The sequence below is a fragment of the Camelina sativa genome, chromosome 12 (assembly GCF_030686135.1).
Source record: "Camelina sativa cultivar CO46 ecotype springtype chromosome 12, ASM3068613v1".
NCBI classification, from domain to species: Eukaryota; Viridiplantae; Streptophyta; class Magnoliopsida; order Brassicales; family Brassicaceae; genus Camelina; species Camelina sativa.
Window position 1 is genome coordinate 14,902,231 of NC_141891.1, and position 25,289 is coordinate 14,927,519.

The window sequence follows — 25,289 nt, forward strand, 5'->3', positions numbered from 1 at the left end:
TCGAAAAAACCCACATTCAGCCGGAAATCTCAAAACTAAACAGTCGACACATACCGGATAGACGAAGACGAAGAAGACGAAGAAGACGAAGAGAGATAGAGAGCCAATTGAAGAAAGAGAGTGCGACGACGAAGAAAGACGGTGAGAGATGACAGTGAGAGATGACGGCGAGAGATGACGGCGGGAGATTGACGGCAAGAGAGTGGACAATGACAGTATCGCCGGCGACGAGAGACGAGAGTTTCGATAATTTTTTTTTCTCGCGGTTTGTGAATAGTTAAAACTATTCACTTTCCCTCTCTTTGATATAAACGAGAGAAAACAAAACTGTGGATCTTAAAAAAACTGCTTAATGACGTGTTAATTCATATCTGATGTGTATTTTAATTTGTTGATGTGTATTTTTTTTTTTTTTAACTCAAATTCGGAAAACAAAACCCAAGGGGTAAATTGTAATTACACCCAGGGCACTAAACATTCTAGTAATTTTCAAAAGATTTATAGATTTGAGTAATAAACCAACTTTTGGATAACATTTGAGTAATTCTTTCTTTTATTTAAGTTAATGTATGGATTTGCTCATTAGTAAAGTTGGGATAGGAATTCAACATACCCCTTAGCTGGGGCATGAAAATACCAATTTTCCGTCTCTTTACACACTGAGGTTGGAAGTTACTTGAAGATCCTGTCTCAAAAGATGAAGCATGACATGATTTATGCCAAAGATTAATTTATGTCATGATTTTTATTCAGATTTATGTCATGATCTTCATTCAAATATGTGAAAAGGTTTTTGTTTACATCTATACCAAGCAGGCAAGCTTTTCACCTAGTTCTATGTTAAGATCAACATTCAAATCAAAATCTGCAATTTCATTATTCAAGAAATTAGATCGTCTTTGAGGTGATCTTTTTTCTGTAATCTGCAAAAGAAAAGCAAAATAAGAGTGGTTTTTGTTTTAGTTTCCAATAAAGTTGGATTTTTGTCTTATAAAAGATGAGTGAACGTTTTTTTATGCCAAATTTTTTTGGGGTTGAATGATATAATTCAGAGAAACAAATTCTGCGTTATTTTCGTAGATTACCTCGAAAACATTAGTAACAGATTCTGCTTTCCTTTTTCTAGATATTGTTTCTTCAGTTTTTTGTTCTTTTTGGATTCCATCTACCTCTTCAGTGCAGTCATAGCAAGACCAATTATTAGGAATCTTATCTACCTTTTCCATCATGCAGTAACTACAATAACCCAAAAAATGATAAAAGATACTCAAAAATATATTTACTATGTAATTTGCATGGTTAAAAAATACGTATATATAGTTTGGAAAAATATTACGTATGTTCCGCACCAACTTTGCAGTTGCAACAAGTCACAAGTGAATCTTCATATCCTACATTACCACATGTATCACAAATAGTTACCTGAAAAAATCATTTGATATCATCATGTTAATAACATTCATAAGCTAAGATTTAACAAAACAACTAAAGAGAAAATCATTACGTACTTCTCCCTCAGAATGAGACGTTTCATTGTTATCATCGAGGATTATAGTTTCTACAACTCTTTTATTTTCAACATTATCGCCATCAAGCTGCACAAACGATTTTATTTGTTCCTCATTCTAAAAACATAAACCCTTTATCAGTTTCATTTCTCTATGAAAAAGATATATTCTTCCACATCTATGATAACATATAATATATATATGAAACATTTCGATAAAGCATTTACTTATGAGGAAGATATTTCTGTAAATTAAATCATATATTTTTTTAAGTCATATGTGTTTTTGGAGGAATATACCTGTGTAATGTCTTTAGATACCACAATCTGAGCATACTCATTAGTGTTTGAAACCATAGTTGATGGTATATGTTGTTTCTCAACAAATCTATTGGAGGTCCAAATCCCTGAATCTTATTTTCAAAAACACAAAAAAAAAAATTCATTAATGAAACTCAAACACTGGTAATAATAAATCACATTTTAAAACGAAATTCATCACAAGTACTATAAAATTGTGAACTTTAACTATAAAGAAAAAAAAGTATTCAACACAATTAAAGGAGAAAAAGAATAAATCTCTATTGAACAAAACTCGGTGATCAATCATTCAAATCTATATGTTACCCCTTCATATAATCAAATTATAAGATTATAAATAAAATTGGAGAGACACAATATCCTAATTTTCCAATATAAAAAATATTTTAATAAAAATAAGATAAAAACTATAATTTCTGGAAATTTGACATGCTTTTCACTTGATGTAGAGAGAAATCCAAATCAAAGTGAAGACAAATTGATGAATTTGAAAGAATACTTACAGATGATACAAAACAAAATCTCAAAAGGGATGAGGAAAGAGGAAGAAGAAAAAACCATATTTAAAGACCAAAATTAGAGTCAATCTATGAATTATTTTATTTGTTATGCAAGCAAAGCAATTTGATGATTGTCTATATTTTGATTCTCTGTTTTAGGCAGTATATTTAGATGTATTTACTTGTTTTTTCCCTTGATTTTCATTTCTAATTTTCTTTAATAAAATTTACCCCAAATATACTTAACTTTTAAATGTAAATTTATTGAAGGCTCTCTCTTTATTTTTTATGTGTTTTGAATTATCTAAATAAGAGGACGTAAATTTTTGATGAATGTTGTATTTACATGTGTAACCTCACTTATGTAAATCTTTTAACAATATAATATACACATATCTTGTAACGCCACAAGTATATTCATAATTATTGTTTAGCTCTACAAAAGCATTCTTTATTGAATCGTGAAAGACTATTATGTCTCGAAAGGTGTCGAGATCATGTTTTCTGAATTGGTTTACCATGTTTACAATAATTTTTATTTACAAAAGTATACCTAAATCATTAAATGAATAAATGCATTGTATAAGTAAAATAAAACATTTTTGTTATAATAGTTGAAACATGTGTTTCAAACTGTGATAATGGTATATGTTCTGTTTTTACAATGGAGGTTTACGAGAATCAATTAAACGAATGATTTCATCTATTAATACATGTCTAATCACTTAGTATGAAATTATTATCACGTTGTTATCATGTCATCTAAATTATGAGTTAAACAAGTTAACTCGTGAAATATATACCTTACAGTTACATATATAAAATCTTTGACATATCATTCATCGTGTGAAACAAATGAGTTTGTAGATAAACAAATGACATACATTATTAAATAGATTATTAGATTCTAAATCGGATTTAACCATTTGGTTATATAATCATGAAAAGTGAGATAAGATTGACATATTCATGAATTGGTCGAGAATTCTTTTATGGTACGCTGCACTTGCTTTGATAGATAAAACAAGTTTGGTAAAGATGTTATAACGATATAATATTATATATGTATCTTTACACTAAGTAATGTTCATGAGATTTGATATATTCAGATTTTATATGGAATAGTATTATGTTAGTAATAACATCTAATCATAAATAATATATATAATTAGATCAATAATCGATAATCAACATCCAAACTTTTAAAGAATGTTTTTATAGAATATGAATAAGAAAATTTTTTCTTAAAGATAAAATATCATGAGGTAGTCATCAATGCCGTTTATTTTTCCTGCAAATTTTTGAGGTGATTTTAGTTACTACATAATATATATCAAATTATTTATTTGTCAAGAAAATATTATCGTCAACAATATATGTTTTATATCACTTAATAAAGTAAGTTTAGTGTTTATATAAATTTATACTTAAAAATTTAGATGATTTTATTTGAGCTATAGAACTTATATTGATTGAAAATGTTTTAAGTAAAAAGTCGGCGCGTGTGCGGGAATAAATTCTAGTTTTATATATGAAGGGGCTGTTCGCGAGTCTATTAGTGGGTTTCTACATTTCATGGACACTGTTATAGAACTTTTTTTACATTACCGACACTTGTTAATAGATTTTGCGGCTTGTAGGTAACTCTTGCATGCTATAGATGAAGCATATTAAAACATTACACACTAAATTTTTCATTTAGGACTAATAAACTCCGATTAACCGGAGTAAGATGAGATACGTCGGAGGAGAGACGAAGCTCGAAGAAGATGAGAGAAACGTGGTTTTACTTATTAATCCAAAGATAAAAGTTTGTTACAAAAGCTTAATCTGAATTAACAGCTATCTTAGTCTTTATACTCAGACTAATCTAAACCTTCAGATAACCAGAATTAACCAATGTTAATAACCGGATTTAACCATCTAATACGCCCCCTCAAATCTTTATCTCCGAAGTGTCTGGCTTGGGAGATAAAGATTTGACAAAAACATTTTCTGCAGCAAGTGATGGAAAGGTCCTGGATGTAGAGGCTTGGTCAATATGTCGGCATGTTGCTCTTCAGTAGATACATGTAGGGCCTTGAGAGTACCGGCTTTGAGTTGATCACGAACCGTATGGCAGTCGATCTCTATCTGATTCGTTCTCTCGTGAAACACATGATTCATCGCAATATGGAGAGCTGACTTATTATCACAGAACAATTTTGCACGTGATGTCTCCTTAATGTGCAAGTCTTTAAGCAACTGCTGAAGCCAAATGATCTCACAAGTAGCCTGTGCCATACTAAGATACTCTGATTTTGTACTGCTTCGACTTGCAACAGCTTGTTTCTTAGACTTCCAACAAATCAACGAAGAACCAAGATAAATGCAATAACCTGTGATCGAACGTCTGGTTTCGTTACAAGTTGCCCAGTCTGCATCAGAAAATCCATTCAAGCAAAGTTCAGAATGTGCCGAATACATCAAACCTTGTCCTGGATTTGTCTTGAGATAACAAAGAACTCTGTGTGCTGCTTGGAGATGTGTATCAGTCGGAGCCGAGATAAACTGACTCAATTGGTGCACTGCAAACGTTATATCAGGGCGTGTGATAGTGACATAGAGCAAGCGTCCAATAAGTTCTCTGTAAGAAGTAGGAGAAGGTAGCAATGTTCCCATATCCTTGGTAAGATGTAGATTTGGATCCATTGGAACTGAACTTGGTTTACAACCAAGGAGACCTGCATCCTCAAGAAGATTCTGAGCATATTTACGTTGGCAAACAGAGATCCCATCTGATGTCCTTGATATTTCCAAACCAAGGAAAAACCGAGCTGGACCGAGATCTTTGATCTTGAACTCAGACTTCAAAAGTGTTTTTAAAGCATCAACTGCTGCCTCATCATTGCTTGCTATCATAATGTCATCGACATAAACAAGCACAACAACAATCGAAAACTCGCCGGTAGGAAGTATAGAGAACTTGACAAAGAGAGTATTATCAGCACAGGATTGCATATAGTTTGCTCCAAGGAAGATAGAAGAAAGACGCTTGTACCACTGACGAGACGCCTGTTTCAATCCATATAGTGATTTGAGTAATCGACATACCGGATTAGGAGGAAGAACCGTATTCGGTGGTGGTGTGTATCCTTGAGGTAGGCTCATGTAGATTTCTTCTTCCAAGTCACCATGGAGGAAAGCGTTGGAGACATCCATCTGAGTTAAACTCCATCCTCTCGCAGCAGCAAGACCTAGAAGCAACTTGACACTAGTGATTTTAGCAACAGGAGAAAAAGTCTCAAGATAATCAATTCCTTCCTACTGAGTAAAGCCTTGAGCAACTGGACGTGCTTTATATCGCTCAATGGAACCATCAGAATTGTATTTAATGGTGAATACTCATGTGCAGCCAATAACATGTTTCCCTTCAGGTAGTGACTCAACAACAAAAGTCTTGTTAAGCTCAAGAGCATATAGCTCATCATTTGCTGCATTAGTCCACTTTTCCGATTTCATAGCTTGATGGAAAGTCTTTGGCTCTGTTTTGATACTATAAGAAAGGATATAGGATTGAACTAAAGGGGTGTAGTGATCAAGAGTACAAACAGACGAAAGAGGATATGGTGTTGTTCGTTTAGGCAAGGGAGCAGAAGGAAGTGGTGTTATCTTTTCAGGAGTTTGAAGATGGAATAGTGATGGCATTTTAGGTGATGAAGTAGATGGAAGTGGAAAGGATAAAAGGTTGTTTAGATGATGAAGAAGCTGTTTCTGTAGGTGGTAAAGAAGATATAAATGGAACGAGGGAGCAATGATACTTAGAGAGGTAGCTAGGAGCTCTCGACTGTCGCTTTGGTCAGTAGAAACAGAAGTAACACCTGTCACAGACGTACTAGCAGTACTAGCCTGAATGGTACTATTGTCACATTCTAATGAATCTAATGGGGTGGATGATGCAGATGGAACAGTAGGAATGAGTGAATCTTCATCTATAAGCGGCATGCTTTCAACAAAATGCAGAGGAACAGGCAATGGCAATATAGAATTGGGAAACATATCAACATCAGAAGACAATAATGAACTTGTTTTAAAGGGAAATATGTTTTCTTGAAAAGTAACATTTCTAGATATGGAAACAAAATTTGACTCTAAATCTAGAACTTTATAACCCTTGTAACCAACATGATAACCAAGAAAGACACACTATCTAGCCCTAGGTGAAAACTTATGACGTTCATGATCATTAGTCGAAACATAACATAGACAACCAAAACTTTTAAGAAGACTATAATCGGGAATTTTGTCAAGTAACAATTCATATGGAGATTTATTTGCTAAAACAGGGGAAGGCATTCAATTTATTAAGAAAACTGCAGTAAGAACACAATCACTCCAATATGGTAAAGGAATGTTAGATTGAAAGCAAAGACATAGCCACATTGAGAATATGTTGATGTTTGCGTTCAACTACAGAATTTTGCTGAGGAGTGTATGCACAAGAAAAATAATGAATCATCCCTTCTGCTTTAACGATATCTGTAAAAGCTAATTCAGGAGCATTATCTGATCGTATAGCCTTAATAGATCTATTATATTGTGTTTTGACATGTTTAAGAAGATAGAAAAAACTGTATGAACATCCTTTTTATTCTTTAACATATAAACCCATGTAGTTCTAGTATAATCATCAACCAAGGTAAGAAAATAACGAAAACCTTCAACAGACTCGACACTAAAAGGACCCCATACATCAATATGAACTAAATCAAAAGGCTTATCTGCTAAGTTGCCATGAGAGACATAAGCTAACCTTTTCTGTTTGGCTAAAGGACAAATAGAACAATGATAAGACAAAGAAACATTTTTCAAAGAAGGAATGAAACTGACTAATATTTGTAAAACTTTATGCGATGGATGACCAAGTCGTTGATGCCAAAGAGTATCATCAGAAATCATTGAAGCAGAGAAAGAACAAGCTGCAGGAAGAGATGGAGAGAGGGATGTATTCTCAGTTTCCAGAATGTAAAGGTCTTGAAAGACTCTACCCCTTGCAATCATTAAGCCCTGAGTAAGTTCCTGTATGAAACAACATGTAATATAGAAATGAGCAGAACAATGCAAACTCTTAACTAATCTACTAACACTTATCAAATTGAATTTAAAATCAGGAACATGTAGACCATTGTACAGTATTAACTTCTGAGAAATGTGTATAGTGCATATATGAGTAATAGAAACCCTAGTACCATTCGGCAAAGTCACAGTAATATCTGTAACAGGTCTTAAATCTGTAAACATTGTTAGATTAGAGCAAACATGACTAAAGGCTCCACCATCTATAATCCAAGCATTATGCAGTAATAATTGTTGTAACGAAGAAAGAATATTTGAAAAGTAAGACTATGATTTTGATACTTTAAAGAAGTAGAAGGAAAAGGTATAGTAATACCGGAAGTAGAGGTCTCAGCCATCAAGCCATGCTCAGAAATCGTAGCCATAGCACTAGGAATACTAGAACCAGAAGATGCAGCGATAGGCTCTTGAACTTGAACTTGACCCTTGTATTGATACACCATATGATCGATTTGTTGTGGCGTAAAGCCTTGTAAACTTTGAGGCACATTGTTAGCTACCATATACTGTGTATATTGAGGAGCAACAGAACCATAAGACGTATCCTCAATCGGATATGCACCAGTTTCAGAATAAAGCTGAGCCACCATATTAGCCTTTTGCATAGAGTTGGCATAAGGAACCATCTGAGGACAGGACTGTTGCATTCTCGGCTGAACAGGCATGGTTGGCATTGGAGGTTGGAATTGTGTTGGAGGCCTGTAGTTGTATCCTGCATTCGTTTTGTAACCAGGAGGAAAGCCATGAAGCTTGTAGCACTTCTGAATTGTATGACCCACTTTTCCACAATGAGAACAAATAGGTTTCTGAATTGTGCTCCCAGTATTGTAAGCAGCAACATAGGCACTCTCAGCCTCATTCATAGAAGCAACACTCTCAATACCAGTAGTTGGTTTAACAACAACTTGTCGTTCATCCAGCGTGACCATGTTAAAAGCCTCTTCAATAGTTGGTATTGGCTTGAGCATTAGTATATGACGTCTAGCTTGATCATAACCCTCATTCAAGCCCATCAAAAATTTGGTCACACGACTTCGTTGTTGTAACTGTTCCCATTTTGCAGCTGCATCACATTCACAATGACCACATGTGCAAACAAGAAGCTCTACATAATTCTTATGTTCTTCCCACAAAGTAAGTAGGCTGTATAGTATGTAGACACATCCATTGATCCTTGAACAATCTTACTAAGTTTCTGTTCAATAGAGAAAATCCTAGGTGCATCATCTTGCTTAAACCTAGATAGTATATTCTTCCAAATCCCTTCTGCAGTAGGAATAAAAAGCAAACTCTGGCCTATCTTCTTATCAACAGAATTCATCAACCAAGTGTATACAGTATCATTGCACCTAGACCATACACCAAAGTCTCTATGATCTTCTTGAGGTTTTGAGATCGTACCATTGATAAATCCAAGCTTGTTTCTGACATTAAGAGCCATCCACATCGATCGACGCCAGGAAGGGAAATCCGAAGCAGAAACAAGACGATCAGAAACGAGAACAAGCCCTGCGTGATCAGCACTATGCAGATGATACGGATTCTCATACTGATCAGTCTGATACTGTGGTTGAACATTCTCTGGGTTCGGAGTGGGAGGTCGAATCATCGGAGCATTCGTATTACCAGAAGAACTCATTCTCAAAGCAAGAACAAGAAATCCAAAGAAAATGAGACGAAAAGAGAAATCAAAAGCAAGATTCGTACTCACAAAGGTCAATCAAAAGAGAATCAAAAGAATCAGAAAAATATAGAAAACTCCGATGAGAAAATCGCACACAACGGCGAGAAATTGCTGAACAAATTGAAAACAAGAGCAAATTGGAAAGCTCATATCCGTTGCGTAAGATGCGGAAGCAATAGAAACTCAATTAACGAGTTCTGATAACATAATAAACTCCGATTAACCGGAGTAAGATGAGAACGACGGAGGAGAGACAAAGCTCGAAGAAAAAGAGAGAAACGTGGTTTTACTTATTAATCCAAAGATAAAAATTTGTTACAAAAGCTTAATCTGAATTAATAGCTATCTTAGTCTTTATACTCAGACTAATCTAAACCTTCAGATAACCAGAATTAACCAATGTTAATAACCGGATTTAACCATATAATAAGGACATATATTCAAGAGTAGTACATTTTATGTCTTCCAACTATATTTCCTTAAGTTAGTTTTTATATTACTATATACCTGTATCTCTATATAAGTAAAAGAGAAGTACAAATTAGAAAATTGTCAAAAAATTCCAAGATTACCCTTCAATTAAGCATAAAGGAGAGGGTTTTTAAAAATTGGAAGGGATAATTTGGATAAAAATACACAATCGAAATTACCCGACCCGTACACATAAAGGATCCGCGTCCTCTCTCACAATAACCCGGAATCAATGATTTTTGGGCTTCGATTGTCTTTCACTGCAAAAAAAAAAAGCCTTACCCATTAGTTATTAGATATTAAATATAAACAAAGCCTTACCCATTAGTTATTAGTTATTAGATATTAAATATAATAATATAAACTTCCCTAAACTAAAACCTTAATATTCGAAACTTTAAGACTATATCATCACAACAATCAACATCGGGTAACTATACAATCATAACCAACTAATCAACCAAATTACCTTAATCATCGCAATCTCAATTATAATTCCACGATTTAGTCCATCATAATCTCAAAAAATCTTTTCGTATTATCACATAAATCCAAACTTCCCTAACCTCAAAGCTTAATATTCAAAAAAATCTTGGAAATTAAAAGATTCTAAGATATTATGCTTGCATTATGCTCAAAGATTTTTATCCCTAACCTCACCTATAAATAGCTCATCACCACATAGGGTAAAATCATCACCATTTCAGCAATTGTCGAGTCAAAACTAAGAAACTTACCTTGCAATGGCTTCTTCTTACGCTTTTCTCCGAGATGTCAAGCCTTTTAAAACTGCTTGGAAAGTGCATGTCCGTGTCCTTCATACCTGGAGAACAGATCCAACACAATTTGGTGAATCATTTGACATGGTACTTGCTGATGCTCAGGTAAGTAAACATAAGTACTATATACAAAATCAAATTAATATTAGTAGTTTAACAGCAATGTCATTTTCAGGGTACAAAGATTCATGCGAGCGTGAAAAAGAATCTGATCAACCGGTTCGAGAGCAAGATCACTCAATGAGAATGGAGATCAGTTGAAAATTTCCAACTGAATTTTGCCGGAGGTCAATTCAAACCAACTGCTCATCGATACAAGATGAGTTTCATGACTCAAACCGTTGTGGCGAAGATAGATCCTCTGTCTGATGAGCCATACCTAGCGCTTCCCCGATTTGATTCTGTACTAACCGGGAACCTCAACCCAAACTTCCTAATAGGTAATCGTATGAATAACTTATGTATTTTCAATATCTCTACAAAAGTTTATGTGTCTTCTTACTAATCCGTTTACGTGTTTACAAGCATAGATATTGTTGGTCAAGTGGTTAATGTTGGTGCGATGGAGACAATAGATGTTAACAACAAGCCAACAAACAAGATTGATGTTGAACTCAGGGATGAGAGGTATAAAGCATTTTCAAATATAATTCAACATACTTAAATTAATTGTATTCTTTAATTGTAAATTTTAAACAGCATAAAACTTTTGTGATGCTTTCAAAACAGTGATGTAAGGTTAACATGTACTTTGTGGGGATCATTTGCTGATCAAATCTTTGGTGCATGTCAAGACGGCGATGTTGAAATCATGATTTGTCTTCTGAGATTTGCTAAAATCAAAATCTACAATGGTACGAAACTACTCCTAAGTGAAACTATACTAATTGTGGGGATCATTTCCTTTATTAAGTTTTGACTAAATATGCTTTTACTACTATCGTAGATGTAAGGACAATAGCAAATGCTTTTAACGCATCACAGCTCACCATTAATCCAGAGTATGGTCAGATTGTCGAGTTCAAGAATAAGTAAGTACAAGTTAGTATTTTCTATTTATTTAGTACTTATACAGTTTTTATAAATTAATAACTTAAACCAATTGTCAAACTAGGTTGCCAAATGATGGTCTTGCTCTCACTTTACTTGAGAGCAAACCAAAACGTGAGCTGCAGTTAGCAAATAATGGAGAATTCTGCCATCAATATGCGAATGGGACCATCCAAGATATCTTGGAAGCCATTGAGGTATTACTATGTCCATTATGTACTAAATTAATCTAAGTTTTCAAATGTCATGTGTGCATTATACAACTAAAGTTATTTGCTTGATGGTAGGTTGGTAAGGTTAGGCTGATATGTACTATTTACGCCATAGACTGTGACTGGGCGTGGTACTACATTGCATGTAAAAAGTGTAATAAGAAGGTTTCCAAGGTGAATTCTACTACTAATGGAAATGCGTCTGTGACAAAGAAACAAAAGTGGCAGTGTGATACTTGCCACGCCCAAGTGACTAATGTGTTATCAAGGTAATAAACAAAACTACTCATGTCCCTAATATTTAATCGATTATGACTCTAATACATAAATCTATTAGGTTCAAAACACATGTCAATGTGATGGATCAAACAGGACAGATGAAACTAATGCTTTTCGATAGCCCAGCTGCTGAAATTGTTGGTTGTACCGCTAACAGTCTAATTGAAGGACCCTTTGATGAGGTAATATGTCTTTATTTAAACAAATGACTCTTTAACTGGGCAAAATGTGATAAATATTTTTAGTATTTAATTGAAAACTTTATTCTATATAGATGGAAGATCCAGAAAATTTGCCACCAGCTATCAAGAGTTTGGTTGGAAAAACTTACCAGTTTCTGGTAAGCATTGAGAATGATAACTTATGGAATGAGAAGGATACCTACAAGGTTTCAAAAGTACTTTGCAATGATGGTACTATTGTTGATGATGTGACTGACCTGTCTCATAGTGGAAATAATCCAACTGATGAGAGCACATATGACCAGGTATGTCAATTTAACATTATCTTATAATACAGATTTGTTAAATTCATATTATTGAATCTCGACTTTGTATTTAGGTAACCCTACTACTTACAAGTAGTGAAGACGCCTCTGACTCTACTACTCCGTCTTCTAAGCGGTCAACCGGTGATTCATAGGTTTCTCTAGATTATGCTTCTGCTACAAAGAAACTTTGTTTGGATCACATCAAGGTTGTCAACATAAAACAGGAAAAGCTCACAAAGGCAGAGATTATGGCACAAGCAAAGACAGCTACTGCAGGGATGGTAGATGGAGGCAATCGGGATACTACCAAGAAGAAGTGACAGAAAGAAATGGAATTGGGTCGTTGGAATTCAAAGTTTTTATTTTATTTTAAGCACTGAATAAAGGATCCTATTGTTTGGAATCCATCGAGAATAATAATAGCAGTTGGTTTTTCTTTGTTTAAGTTGGTCTTGAAATGCAAATTTGGTTTATTTAATTTTAGTAACCGAATATTTTTGAACCTTTATAATTGAACTCGACAAAAAAAAACCATTATAGGTTTAATAATTTTATTCACTATTGGGTAATTGTTTTATCTCAATGTAGAACATAAATTAAAAAAGTTCAAACTTATATATACAACTAATTCTTTTAAATACGTTTTCTAATAATAATACTAAGATTATAACTATAAAATGGTAACTAATATTATAAGAATAAAAGATACTGAGATAATATAATATGTTACGTTTATCTGATAATAAAAATATTAGCTTACGTTAATTTAAGATTAATGCACCTAAAAATGTTTTTCAAAATTGCAATTTATTTTCACATATATTTACTATAGATATTCGTAACAATATGGTATGAAGAGAAAATGGAATACTCTTAAATATAAAATAGAAAATGTTTCTTAAATGAAAATATTATGACTATTTTAGAAACAAGAAAATCACAAACGATACTACGAAAATCTTTAGGATTTTGATTTTATTAATGTCTACATCGACAAATTAATCAATTATGGAAACTAATTCCTTCAATTACGGTCATGCTATATTAATGTTGTTATAATATTAATGTTGTTATAATGTGTTCTTAATACATATAGGATTTCTTAATTATTCCTTAACCTATTTTTTAACCTGATTGATATTCAGAAAAAAGAAAGTGAAGCATGAGGAAAAAGAGAGATTTGTCAGGAAATGGTTTTGATAGTGTAAATCGAGAGAGTAAGAGGAAATGTCCTACTGATCCTACTACCAGTGATAACATATTCGTCAATGAGAATTCTCATACTACTCAAGCAAAAGTGGATTGTGTAAAAGTGAAAGGGGTTTTTGGAAGGCTTTTTACAGACTTAACTAATTTATCTCCGGTTCTCCTAGAAGAATCAATCTATCCAACAGGAAACATGGGTACTCCATCAAACAGAAATGGTAAATAGGGGTTTGGTGTTTACCTCAAATCTTTTAGTGTGTATTAGAATTGTGTATCATCCACTTTAATAATCTTTTGGCATGATTATTATATCCTGCAGGCAAAGAGAATCTTGATGATCAAAACAGCAATTTCTCACCAGTTACAATCCAACAAAGTTTTGGAACAGTCAATAATAACAGAGTGAAGTTGTCAACTTATCCCTATTTGGATGGAACATATTTGCAAAACAGCAGTAGTATAACACCATCTTCAATGTGTATGTTTTCTACTGTGACTGATACAAAACATGTTATTAGATTAATCACTTGATAAGGTTGATAATCTGCATTTAAAAATGATAGGTGAAGGAGTTGCAGTAAACTGTGTTGAGAACTACACACCTGTCAAGATAAACCAATCATATGCAGATCCTGGTGATGTAGATTTCTTATCCTCCATTCGTAGCAGCTCTACAAAAAGTAAAAGTTAGTCATTATTGGATTAAATTTCTTATTTATATTTTATGATTACACTAACCTAATTTTACTAATAATATTGTCATATTTACCAAACAGGAACCAGTTTCGTACCAGGAGAATCTAATCTCTCTCTTGTGAGTATACGACAATCCTATTGTCCACTAGGAACAACCCATCTTATTGAAGATCTAAGAAGTGAATCTATCAAGTGTAAGTAAATAATATCATGTTTATTTTGATAGCTTCGCTGTTGTTGTGACGATGAGTCCTTTGCCTAAACTTTTTCATTCAATACCAGCAACTTTTGAAGAGAGAACACAAACGACTCCTATTACATTGACCAGAGAAAAGTCATCGTTAATTACGAATCTATTTGGTACTTCAGAAAGTAGTATTGTCGAAGGTATGTTTAATAAGAGTCTTTACTCAAATTCCTATAATTTTTATAAATTATAAACTGATTAATAAATCTACATCACCAGGTGTTATATCAACAAGTAAAGCAAGAAGGTCAAGTCGTCAAAGCCAAAACAAATGTATTTCAAGACTGGTTTTAGAAGACATTACTAACCAACCTGGTAGAGTTAGAAGACATAAGCCAAGAAGCCAAACACCAAATAAGAGTACACAACCTGCAAAATATATTAACAAATATGAGTTAGTATTATTAATTTTTATTTAAGTGAATACATACTAATGATGCAGCGTAGAAATTTCAGATGCACCAGTCGAAAATTCAATTAAACAACCACTCAAAAATAAAACAAAATGTATTCCACAATTGGAGGATTATATGGAAAACACCAATTATGCTTCTTCAAGTGAAGGTAACTTAATATAGCTGTTTGAGATTGTTTAATCATTAATTATGCGATCCTATCTAATTCACTTGAAACTCTAATTTACAATAATAGGTGAGGATCATTCAGATTATGGCCAGGAATTTGATGTTAGTACTGAAGAAGACAATGATTCAGAAACTTCACTATCCAGCAATGATATCACAATAGAAACAGATGTTGCATTTACGGTAAACAAGAAACGAAGTAAAGGTTTCAGTTTAAAATCAGTCTCTTTCGGTGGCACGTCAACATCTAATTCAAAGGGTAAATTTTCGGCACAAAAAAGACACAAAGGTATTATTAGCAAAAGTTGCTATCTGATTTGAACCAAGTTAGTGGTTTATATTAACTTAAAATTGTAATTTACTTTTGTAGGGAATGAAAGTTTATATTTAGATCATGGTGATCCAACATACAAGTGTTGCTATTGTGAAGCTATGATGTGGTATGATGAACGACTAAACAAACGAAGAAGAACAAAAAAACCAAAGTTCTCCCTTTGTTGTTTACAAGGGACTGTAAAACTACCCTTCCTAAAAGAAGCACCAGAGCTAATTAGGGAATTGCTTAGTAAGGATGATGCACTAAGTAGGCATTTTAGAGAAAATATTAGAGCATACAATATGCTTTTTGCATTTACTTCTCTTGGTGGTCAAGTCGATCGATCCAAAACTTTGGGAAAAGGTCCTAAGCAATTCCAGTTACATGGCCAAAATTTTCATAAAATTGGAAGTATGAAGCCAAAAGATGGAGATTATGCCAAGTTTTCACAGCTATATATAGTAGATACTGAGAATGAGGTGGGAAACAGATCAACTATAATGAGGTATGAAACAATCAACATTCAACTAATTTATTTGTTCTACAAACTTATCCTTCACAATATGTACTACTATTTTGTTTTTAAGACAGCCTTCTCCTGATAAACGGTTTTTTTTTGTGGTTTTTAGCAAGGGAAAAAAGTCCGTGAGTGTCAAAGGGAGAAATAGTATAAGAAAGGAGCTCATCGCTAAACTTATTAAGATGCTGGATGAAGTAAATCCTTATGTTGATGTATTTAGACAAGCTAAAGATAAGTTTGCTGCTAATGAAGAAGACAAGTTTCATATGCGCATCATTAGTGATCGTGTAGGTAAGGATGGGAGAACATATTCTATGCCAACAGCAGCAGAAGTTGCTGCATTGATTCCTGGTGATTTCCGTCCTGAGATGCCTGAACGTGATATAATTGTACAAGAAAAGAATTCTGGAAAGCTACAAAGAATAAGTGAAATTCATGTTTCTTACTTGGCATTACAATACCCTCTTATTTTTCCCTATGGTGAAGATGGTTTCAGAACTGGAATTGAGAAAGGGTTTAGAGGTGACAACCCAGATACAGAAAATAAGTTTATTAGTATGAGACAGTGGTTTGCTTTCAAAATCCAGGAAAGAGAAAATGAAGCTCAAACTCTCCTAAGGTCTAAGCGTCTATTCCCACAGTTCTTAGTAGATGCTTTCACGAGTCTGGAATCAAACAGGTTGAAGTATACTAAATTTAACCAGTCTAATCTAAGATGTGATAATTATGCATCTTTGGAAGCTGCGGCCGAAAGTGGAAACTGTAACATGGAGGAGCAAGGGAACCAAGTTCGAATACCAGCTTCTTTCACCGGTGGACCTCGCTATATGTTGCAGGGTTATTATGATGCCATGACTACATGTAAACAATATGGTTTTCCCGACTTATTCATAACATTTACATGTAATCCCAAGTGGCCAGAAATTACAAGGTACTTGAAGAAGAGGAAACTGAGTTCAGATGATAGACCAGACATTATTTGCAGGATATTCAAGATAAAACTTGATTCTCTTCTGAAAGATTTAACAGAAAGACATCTTCTAGGGAAGACTGCGGCTGGTGAGTTTTTATTATGCGTTATTTTTATACTATTTGTATTTAATTTACTAATATGATGTTTGATATGGTTTGCAGCAATGTACACTGTTGAATTCCAGAAAAGAGGACATCCTCATGCTCATATTCTCCTATTCATGGATCAAAGTTGTAAATTGCCAACAAGCGATGACATAAACAAGATCATCTCTGCTGAGATTCCAGATAAGGATGAAGATCCAGAACTCTATGAAGTTGTAAAGGATTGCATGATCCATGGACCGTGTGGTGCAGCGAACCTAAACTCACCATGTATGGTTGATGGAAAGTGCTCTAAGTTTTTCCCTAAGAAGTATGTTGAAGATACTACTGTTGACAAAGATGGATATCCAGTATATAGAAGGAGAGCATCTACGGTTTATGTAGAGAAGGGTGATGTTAAGTGTGATAACAGATATGTCGTCCCTTACAATCGACTCCTATCATTGCGATATCGTGCTCACATAAATGTAGAGTGGTGCAACCAATCTGGTTCTATCAAGTACTTATTTAAGTATATTAACAAGGGACAAGACCGTGTAGCTTTTGTGATAGAGCCTACAAATAAAACTACTACAGATGTTAATGGTGTCGCGAGTAGTGGTACCAACTCAAAGGAAACAGGAAACGTTGATGGTTCCTCCTCTATGAACCCCGAAGAGAAAAAAAAAGATGAAGTAAAGAACTGGTTTGATTGCAGGTGTTTTTATATACTTCACTATTAAATTATTATACTATATACTATTTAGATATTGTCCCTTATATAAAACTGATATTTGATTTCATTTTCTGTAGATATGTTTCAGCTTCTGAAGCAGCTTTGAGGCTTTTTAAATTTCCAATACAGTATAGAAGTATACCAGTAATGAAACTTCCATTCCATCAACCAGGAAAGCAACCCGTTTTTTACAAAGGCAACGATACTGTTGAAGATATTTTGGAAAGAAGAGCTAATGTAGATTCTATGTTCATGGCCTACCTCAAATTGAATCAGGTTTGTGAATTTGCTAGGCAGTTCACTTATGCTGAAATTCCAAAATATTTCACTTGGGATGGGAAAAAAAAAATATGGAAGCTTAGGCAGAGAGGTTTTTCTATAGGAAGGATTAATTATGTTCCACATAAGATGGAAGCTGAATATTACATGAGAATCCTGCTTGGTATAGTCAATGGTCCTAAAAGTGATCAAGAGATTAGAACTTATAGAGGTGTTGTGTATGACACATACAAAAAAGCATGTTGGGCTCGTGGTATTTTGGAAGATGATCAGGCCTATATAGATAGTATTATTGAAGCAAGTCAATGGTTTTTTGGATCTCAATTGCGTAATTTATTCTCTATGATGCTGTTAGATGGTTGTTTATCAAGACCAGAACATGTGTGGGATAAAACATGGGAATTATTATCAGAAGACATTGAGTACAAGAAGAGAGAAGAATACAATAATCCAGGTTTGGTTTCTTCTAAACATCTTACAGTTTTAAATTTTTTGAAAAAAAGACAGTTACGAAAAGCATATATTTTTGTAATACAGTTATGTGACTGATATGATCTTAATTATTTGCAGAATTGAGTTTAACAGATGATGAGAAGAAAAATTATACTCTCCATGAGATTGAAGAAGTAATGTTAAGCAATGGTGGAACTCGAAATTCATTCGACGAGATGCCTAAGCCAACTGGAATAGATGTTGATCATTCCAACCGTCTAATTACAGAAGAGAGGAACTACAACCGTGATTATTTGAAAGAGAAACATGATGAGTGGATAAATAAGATGACATCAGAACAAAGAGCAATATATGATGAGATCATGGAGGCTGTTCTGAAAGACAATGGAGGAGTGTTTTTTGTATACGGCTTTGGAGGAACAGGAAAAACGTTTTTGTGGAAAACTCTGTCTGCTGCTGTTAGATATAGGGGATTGATAGCAGTTAATGTAGCATCAAGCGGTATTCCTTCTTTGTTGTTGGAAGGTGGGAGGACTGCACATTCAAGGTTCCACATCCCTATTAACCCTGATGATTTTACAATGTGTAATATCAATCCTAATTCAGATCTTGCTAACATGTTGAAAGAAACTTCTCTTATCATATGGGATGAAGCACCGATGATGAGCAGATACTGTTTTGAGAATTTGGATAGAAGTTTGTCAGATATTATGAGAAACAAAGATAATAAGCCGTTTGGTGGAAAGGTTGTTGTCTTTGGAGGTGATTTCAGACAAGTTCTCCCCGTTATCAATGGTGCTGGTAGGGCTCAGATTGTTTTAGCGTCTTTAAATTCATCCTATCTCTGGGAAAATTGCAAGGTTCTAACTTTGACAAAGAACATGCGTCTTATGTCAAATGGAGTGTCGGAGAGGGAAGCAGAAAGTATCAAGGAGTTTTCTGATTGGATATTAGCTGTTGGTGATGGGAAAATTGCTGAGCCAAATGATGGGGAAGCTCTAATTGATATTCCAGATGAATTTCTAATCAAAAATGTTGATGATCCTATTGATGCTATAAGCAGAGCCGTGTATGGAAATTTGGAAAAGTTGCAGGAGGAAAAGGATCCTAGATTTTTTCAAAGCAGAGCAATCTTATGTCCAACAAATAGCGATGTTCACACTATAAATGAAAGACTGCTTGAAAAGCTCGAAGGTTAGTATATACTAAACACTTCATTATTTTGATTTGTTTGACATATCCTACATATTTAATATTTATTATATCTATGTCTATACAGGAGAAGAAATGGTCTACTTAAGTGCTGATAGTATTGACCCTCAGGATGTCGAATCTTTAAACAATCCAGTATTCAGTTCTGATTTTTTGAATAGTATTAGACTATCTGGATTGCCAAACCATATGCTACGGCTCAAGATAGGTGCTCCTGTTATGTTATTGAGGAATATTGATCCTAAAGGTGGTTTATGCAACGGTACTAGATTGCAGATTACTCAGATGGGGAATAATGTTCTAGAAGCTTGCGTTATTACAGGAGATAGAGTTGGAGACAAAGTTTTGATTCCAAAGGTCATGATAAAACCATCAGACACTAAGTTGCCTTTCAGGATGAGGAGAAGGCAATTTCCATTGGCTGTGGCTTTTGCGATGACTATCAACAAGAGTCAAGGACAATCACTAGAAGAAGTTGGATTGTTTCTTCCTCGACCTGTGTTTTCTCATGGACAGCTATATGTAGCGTTGTCAAGGGTCACATCTAAGAAGGGTTTAAGAGTTCTTATAGTAGATAAAGAAGGGCAGCCCAAGACGCAAACAATGAATGCTGTCTTCAAGGAAATATTTCAGAATCTTTGCTAACAATGATGGATGGTGAGTTCTCAATATTTATTAAAAATATTCACAAGAAAAATCTTTGAAAAATATCTCTATATAATCTCTATATATTATGTAAAACTCTTTTTTAGGTTTTTGAAGGGATCAACAAGTTATAAAGATTTTAGGAGTTACAATCCATCATGCTCTACGACTCATACAAGGATGGTTTTTTTGGCTACATGTTTACCGGAATATTGACATTATGAAACTGCTTAAAAACGTTTTCAGTTTTTTTTGTTATTTCTGTTGGATTTACATTCTCGAATAAAATCTCTTCATAATAAAGTTTTTCATATTTTTATTCATGATAAATAACTTGGTCATGTTTATAATAATGCAGAAGCAAGTGTTCTAGAAAGCTAACCTTTTAAAAACACGCAGTCCGAACGAATTTTGTCAATCATGATGAATCCTCTCAAAATTTTGCAAAGCTACATTATGTGATGTCAAAAAGGTCACCTACAAAGGTTATAACAAGCAGTTAGTATTTCAATAGACAAAATCAATTACATTCAGGGGTGGGGAGAGGGAGAAATTATCAATGTACAAAGTACTTATCTGATTGTATTTTAGAGCTGTAGAAATCTATGATTCCCCTAAAATAGAAACACAACAAAATATCAGTACCACCACACATGACTTATTTTAATCTCTTTTTGCTAATTACATAATGAAAACTATACCATTGATATGATTGGTATATATAACAAGTATTCGGCAGATGTTGTCCGCTGCATGAAAAAATTACCACAATTTCAGATTGACTCAGTCACTTAAATTGCTCATAAACAATAGAATTGACAACTTATGTATTACACATCCTACTATTAATCCGTATTAGACAAAACTCTATACCTGTAAACAACGTAGCAAACCTACATGGATGTTCCTTTTTACAGTCAATTGAATCCATATACGTATATTTGTTTCAAGCATTAGCACATCCTGCATTATGACGAAAATTGAAAAAAATTAGTGTATAATGATAGATTCAGATAATTTAAATCTATATATATCTATCAAACATTTAGAAACTAAAATGAAAGAGACAAATACATAAGTTTTAAAGAGAAACTGCATAAAGTGAACCTATACATGCCATTTAGTAAAACTGGTTCAAATGGTTTTGAACTTTTTTATTATAACGTGTGTACTGATTCTTTCAGTTTAAAGTGAACTGCATTGACTAAACTTATTCATGCCAAATTTAAAACTACAGAATTTGGTTTTGTCATTTTAAATAGTACAAAACTACTATGCAAGCTTGACTACAACCAAAGTTCTGAAGATGATGTAAGTAATTGAGGAAATAGTGGATTTAAAATTTCAAAAAGGCACATGTTGTGCTCTCCTCTTTAATTTTAAAGATTTGAAAGTTTAACTTTTATTTAAAGGCACATGTGATTCTTTTATAAGAGGAGGTTGCATATATCCTACGCTATCATTCAAAGCACCAAACAAACATATTATATCCTGCAAATATATACAGGTTAATAAAATCTCTTTAAAAATAATCTGTAAAAAAAGAATCTCTAAAAAAAGGAATATGTATTTAAGTATTGTATATTTGATTTCAATTATATGTTACTTACTAAAAGTTTTCACTTACATGTTAAAAAAATCTCTAAAATAAGATTTTGTATTTAAGTGTTGAATATTTTCTTTCTGTTCAAATCCCTATATATCAGCAAGCAGTTTAAAAGAGATTTTTAACAACTTTATACTAAAACCCTAATAACTATAATAGTATAAATAGGTATACAGACCCTTAGTTGATTCAGAAAAAACATTCCGGAAAAAAAACAATTTTTGACTTTTTTAACTTCTTCATTTCTTACAAAGTTCTGCAAAATTCTACAGGGAAAAGAAATGAAAAACAATCAAGATGCACTTTTTAGGGCTTGGTTTGATTTGAATGTTAGTTGTTTAGAGGCTAAACAACTAACTTTCAAAGAAATTCCTCAGTATTTTTCATGGAACGAGGAACTCATCAAGTTTGAAAAGAGGCAAACATCAACAATGATTCGAAGCTCAACATACATTTCAAAAAACAGTGATTGTAATGTATATGTGAAACTTCTTTTTAGGTATCTGAAGGTACCAACAAGTGATAAAGATTTGAGGAGTTACAATGGCGTGCTATACAACTCATTCAAGGAAGCATGTGTTGGCCAGAAGTATGAACTGAAGAATTTACGTTAGTATGCTGCTTCTAAATTTTTAAGATCTCAATGTTTTAGTTTTTACTTATCCATCTTGAATAAAATTTGTTTGTCACCTAAACTTATTCATAGTTTTCTTTCATTAAAAATGCATAATAAATAGAAATTACATATTAGATAGACAACCAAACTACATTAGATTGAATCAGTTGGGGTTCCAGAAAACATACCTTTAAAACATACTTTAGATATGAGTGGTGTCAATCATGATGACTCTTCTCAGCCTTTTGTAAAGTGTAATTTCTTGATGTTTAGCAGATAACCCATAAGAATATAACAACCGTAATCAGCATTTCATTTCACATAACCAATAACTTATAGCTATTATAAATTAAACAATCTCCAAAGTACTTATCTGATTGTTATTTATCTCTGTTACAATCAATAACCCCCCTGTATTCGTAACAAAGTTATTAAGTCATTGCAAATAACTGTATATATTGCTACAGATTATCTTGAATTGTAGAAGTTATACCGTTGGTATGATTGTCATTTGATGTGAGCACCAACTGCGGTTTTCTCCAAATCCATGAAATAAACAACAAAATTTCAGCTATTTGTTAATAACAATGGAAATTTGATTCAAATTTATCTTCTATAATCCAACAAAACCTGTAAATTAAACTATTTGATACAGCTTCACAATTTTTACAAAATAAGATTTGGGTCGAATACAAAATCTGTTAGATGCTTCGGGGATCATGTAAATAGATTCAAATTAAGAAAGATTCTAAAATCAGCTTACCCACATCATCGAATTGTAGAAGGAATTAACCCAATCGAAAAAATTTCGACTGAAACCCAAACATATGGAAGTCGATCGTCAATGAGAACTACCCGAAAGCATCTTTTTTTTTGTTTTTTTTTTTTGTTTTTTTCAGGTTGCTATAACATATCGATGGAGAGTTTAGATTAATAGAACTGAGATTAAAAGAAATTGATGTATGAAGTGAAGATTTGAGTAAGAATTGAAGATGAATCGAGGAACAAAGAAGATGGTGAGAAAGCAACACAGAAAAAGCAAATAATGTCGGTCCCAATTCCTTTTCTCTTAACGTGATCTTTATTTTTTTGTCTTAAAAATGTTTAATTCATTAAAAAAACGAAAAGGCCTGGCCCAATAGTAACATAATTTTGTAATACAAAATAATCCCATTATATGTCAAATTAAATTTAATGATTGCTTTAACAAATATATAACTATCATATGTATAAATTTTAAAGTAAATGTTACATCCAAAATATTTTATTAGAGCTACCATAGAATTACATTAATTTAGGTAATGAAATTTAAAAAGTTAAAAAAATGTAATTTAGGTAGTAAAATTACAAAGAAAGTATTCTTCCTAATTTATAGTAAAAAATTAAGATAAACAACCAACCAGCTGCTAAATTCTAAACAATCAATTCAAAAATTCAACTAAAAGGACCATATTAAGACACACAAACTTTTTTCAAAATAATTATTATAATATCATAATACTCTTTAAATAACCATAATTAAAATAATAATAGTTACACCGCAAATTACACCGCAATCTCTTGAACCAACGCGAGTACAACTGAAACAATACAAAACACATTCAAACAAAGATTTATTAAAGCGGTAGTATAAAATAATAATACTATTCAGCAGAAGAGAAAAATTAAAACAATACATATTAATACACTTTCATACATTTTACTAATATATAGATATAAATTATATTACATTAATATGTATAAAATACAAATTAAATCAGATTCGTCCCGCGGTGTACCGCGGGTTCAGACCTAGTATAATGTAAAATAGATGACATGTTTACTTATTGTGTTCACCTTCATTCATCAGATACTTTTTTATGTTCACTTTTTACTCCATTGCATATGACAATATGACATGTTTTCTTACGAAGAAACAAGTTACATGCAATGAAAGAAAATTCATGATCCATATAAAAACCATATATATGTATGTATATATATATATAAGCTACATATACACACACTTTGCAATGTAGGTACATATTTGTGCCTTCAGGAATACAAAGATGTAAATTTGCCTCTTACGAATATACATTTTTACAAATTCATATATATATCGAGGATACGTGTATAAACATGCAATCTACATGATAAATATATGAAAGATCAAAGATGCGTTCCGAGATGCGTTTTACTTACTCTTTTTTCTTGATGAAAAATCTCTTAAATTTATTTATGTGGACATGCGACTCATCAATCGTCCAATAGACATCTCCCTGAGGTCTTCTATGTGCTCTCTCCCGATCGAGATACACTTATTCTTAGATTTTTTACATCAGAAAACCAAGACATGCTTTTTATGAAAATTCCTCTCTCATAAACACCATCAGGTTCATTTTTCTCCTTCAGGGACAACTCTTGTGTATCCTGGTCGATCTATTAGGACAAAATTCAGTTCTATAAAAATAAAAGTATAAGAGCTAAGAAAGATATGGAAAATGATGCATACATATGTTGTAATATGTATATAACATCTCTCAAAAGATACATCTTATGGGGAAATCACGATTTTCATATAGCCCTCGATGAAGTCATCGTATACTATCACGGATTTTCATTTTATTGCTTTTAATATTAATATTTTATGTTTTTATGATCCTATATTATTTAACATATTTATGATTATACTATATTTAAAATAATTAAATCTAAGTTTAGTTGATTTTT

General features: G+C 33.0%; 5 protein-coding genes and 1 pseudogene across 5 annotated transcripts; 3 read left to right on the forward strand and 3 right to left on the reverse strand.

Annotated features, from left to right (window-relative positions):
- Positions 1-535: 535 nt before the first annotated feature.
- Positions 536-2,454, reverse strand: LOC104733532 (uncharacterized). Its single transcript, XM_087478256.1, has 6 exons — positions 2,332-2,454; positions 1,808-1,920; positions 1,509-1,625; positions 1,337-1,422; positions 1,086-1,236; positions 536-923 (listed from the first exon to the last, which is right to left on the reverse strand). Exons 1-6 carry the CDS (start codon positions 2,387-2,389, stop codon positions 804-806), a joined length of 645 nt encoding a protein of 214 aa, XP_087334382.1. The 5' UTR covers positions 2,390-2,454; the 3' UTR covers positions 536-803.
- Positions 2,455-7,037: 4,583 nt separating this feature from the next.
- Positions 7,038-23,625, reverse strand: LOC104731767 (uncharacterized). Its single transcript, XM_087477964.1, has 13 exons — positions 23,344-23,625; positions 23,074-23,107; positions 22,769-22,991; positions 21,232-21,321; positions 21,060-21,107; positions 20,741-20,972; positions 14,870-14,926; positions 14,217-14,285; positions 14,031-14,110; positions 13,856-13,927; positions 10,336-10,421; positions 7,760-9,858; positions 7,038-7,386 (listed from the first exon to the last, which is right to left on the reverse strand). Exons 12-13 carry the CDS (start codon positions 8,454-8,456, stop codon positions 7,352-7,354), a joined length of 732 nt encoding a protein of 243 aa, XP_087334090.1. The 5' UTR covers positions 8,457-9,858; positions 10,336-10,421; positions 13,856-13,927; positions 14,031-14,110; positions 14,217-14,285; positions 14,870-14,926; positions 20,741-20,972; positions 21,060-21,107; positions 21,232-21,321; positions 22,769-22,991; positions 23,074-23,107; positions 23,344-23,625; the 3' UTR covers positions 7,038-7,351.
- LOC147930537 (uncharacterized) lies at positions 8,549-9,082 on the reverse strand. Its single transcript, XM_087476919.1, has one exon. The coding sequence runs from the start codon at positions 9,080-9,082 to the stop codon at positions 8,549-8,551; it is 534 nt and encodes a 177-aa protein (XP_087333045.1).
- On the forward strand, positions 10,697-11,912 carry LOC147930538 (replication protein A 70 kDa DNA-binding subunit A-like). The gene is made up of 6 exons (XM_087476920.1): positions 10,697-10,817; positions 10,908-11,004; positions 11,107-11,249; positions 11,339-11,408; positions 11,492-11,624; positions 11,715-11,912. The coding sequence occupies exons 1-6, from the start codon at positions 10,697-10,699 to the stop codon at positions 11,910-11,912; spliced, it is 762 nt and encodes a 253-aa protein (XP_087333046.1).
- On the forward strand, positions 11,999-12,728 carry LOC147930539 (uncharacterized; annotated as a pseudogene).
- On the forward strand, positions 15,577-20,358 carry LOC147930540 (uncharacterized). The gene is made up of 6 exons (XM_087476921.1): positions 15,577-15,962; positions 16,087-17,036; positions 17,112-17,753; positions 17,801-18,502; positions 18,619-19,695; positions 19,781-20,358. The coding sequence occupies exons 1-6, from the start codon at positions 15,577-15,579 to the stop codon at positions 20,356-20,358; spliced, it is 4,335 nt and encodes a 1,444-aa protein (XP_087333047.1).
- Positions 23,626-25,289: the final 1,664 nt, after the last annotated feature.

Bases quoted from the DNA above. Each gene is read 5' to 3' on its own strand.
- LOC147930537 (XM_087476919.1), bottom strand. From the start codon at position 9,082: ATGAGTTCTTCTGGTAATACGAATGCTCCGATGATTCGACCTCCCACT.
- LOC104731767 (XM_087477964.1), bottom strand. From the start codon at position 8,456: ATGGGCTTGAATGAGGGTTATGATCAAGCTAGACGTCATATACTAATG. The intron at 7,387-7,759 runs GTATTACTATAC...TGTTTCATACAG, and splicing joins GGCTGAGACCTCTACTTCCG to GAACTTACTCAGGGCTTAAT.
- LOC147930538 (XM_087476920.1), top strand. From the start codon at position 10,697: ATGAGTTTCATGACTCAAACCGTTGTGGCGAAGATAGATCCTCTGTCT. The intron at 11,409-11,491 runs GTAAGTACAAGT...TTGTCAAACTAG, and splicing joins ATTGTCGAGTTCAAGAATAA to GTTGCCAAATGATGGTCTTG. The intron at 11,625-11,714 runs GTATTACTATGT...GCTTGATGGTAG, and splicing joins ATATCTTGGAAGCCATTGAG to GTTGGTAAGGTTAGGCTGAT.
- LOC104733532 (XM_087478256.1), bottom strand. From the start codon at position 2,389: ATGGTTTTTTCTTCTTCCTCTTTCCTCATCCCTTTTGAGATTTTGTTT. The intron at 1,423-1,508 runs GTACGTAATGAT...TGATTTTTTCAG, and splicing joins CGTCTCATTCTGAGGGAGAA to GTAACTATTTGTGATACATG. The intron at 924-1,085 runs GTAATCTACGAA...TTTCTTTTGCAG, and splicing joins CTGTTACTAATGTTTTCGAG to ATTACAGAAAAAAGATCACC.
- LOC147930540 (XM_087476921.1), top strand. From the start codon at position 15,577: ATGTGGTATGATGAACGACTAAACAAACGAAGAAGAACAAAAAAACCA. The intron at 17,037-17,111 runs GTGAGTTTTTAT...TATGGTTTGCAG, and splicing joins TCTAGGGAAGACTGCGGCTG to CAATGTACACTGTTGAATTC. The intron at 17,754-17,800 runs GTTTTTATATAC...TATACTATTTAG, and splicing joins GAACTGGTTTGATTGCAGGT to ATATTGTCCCTTATATAAAA.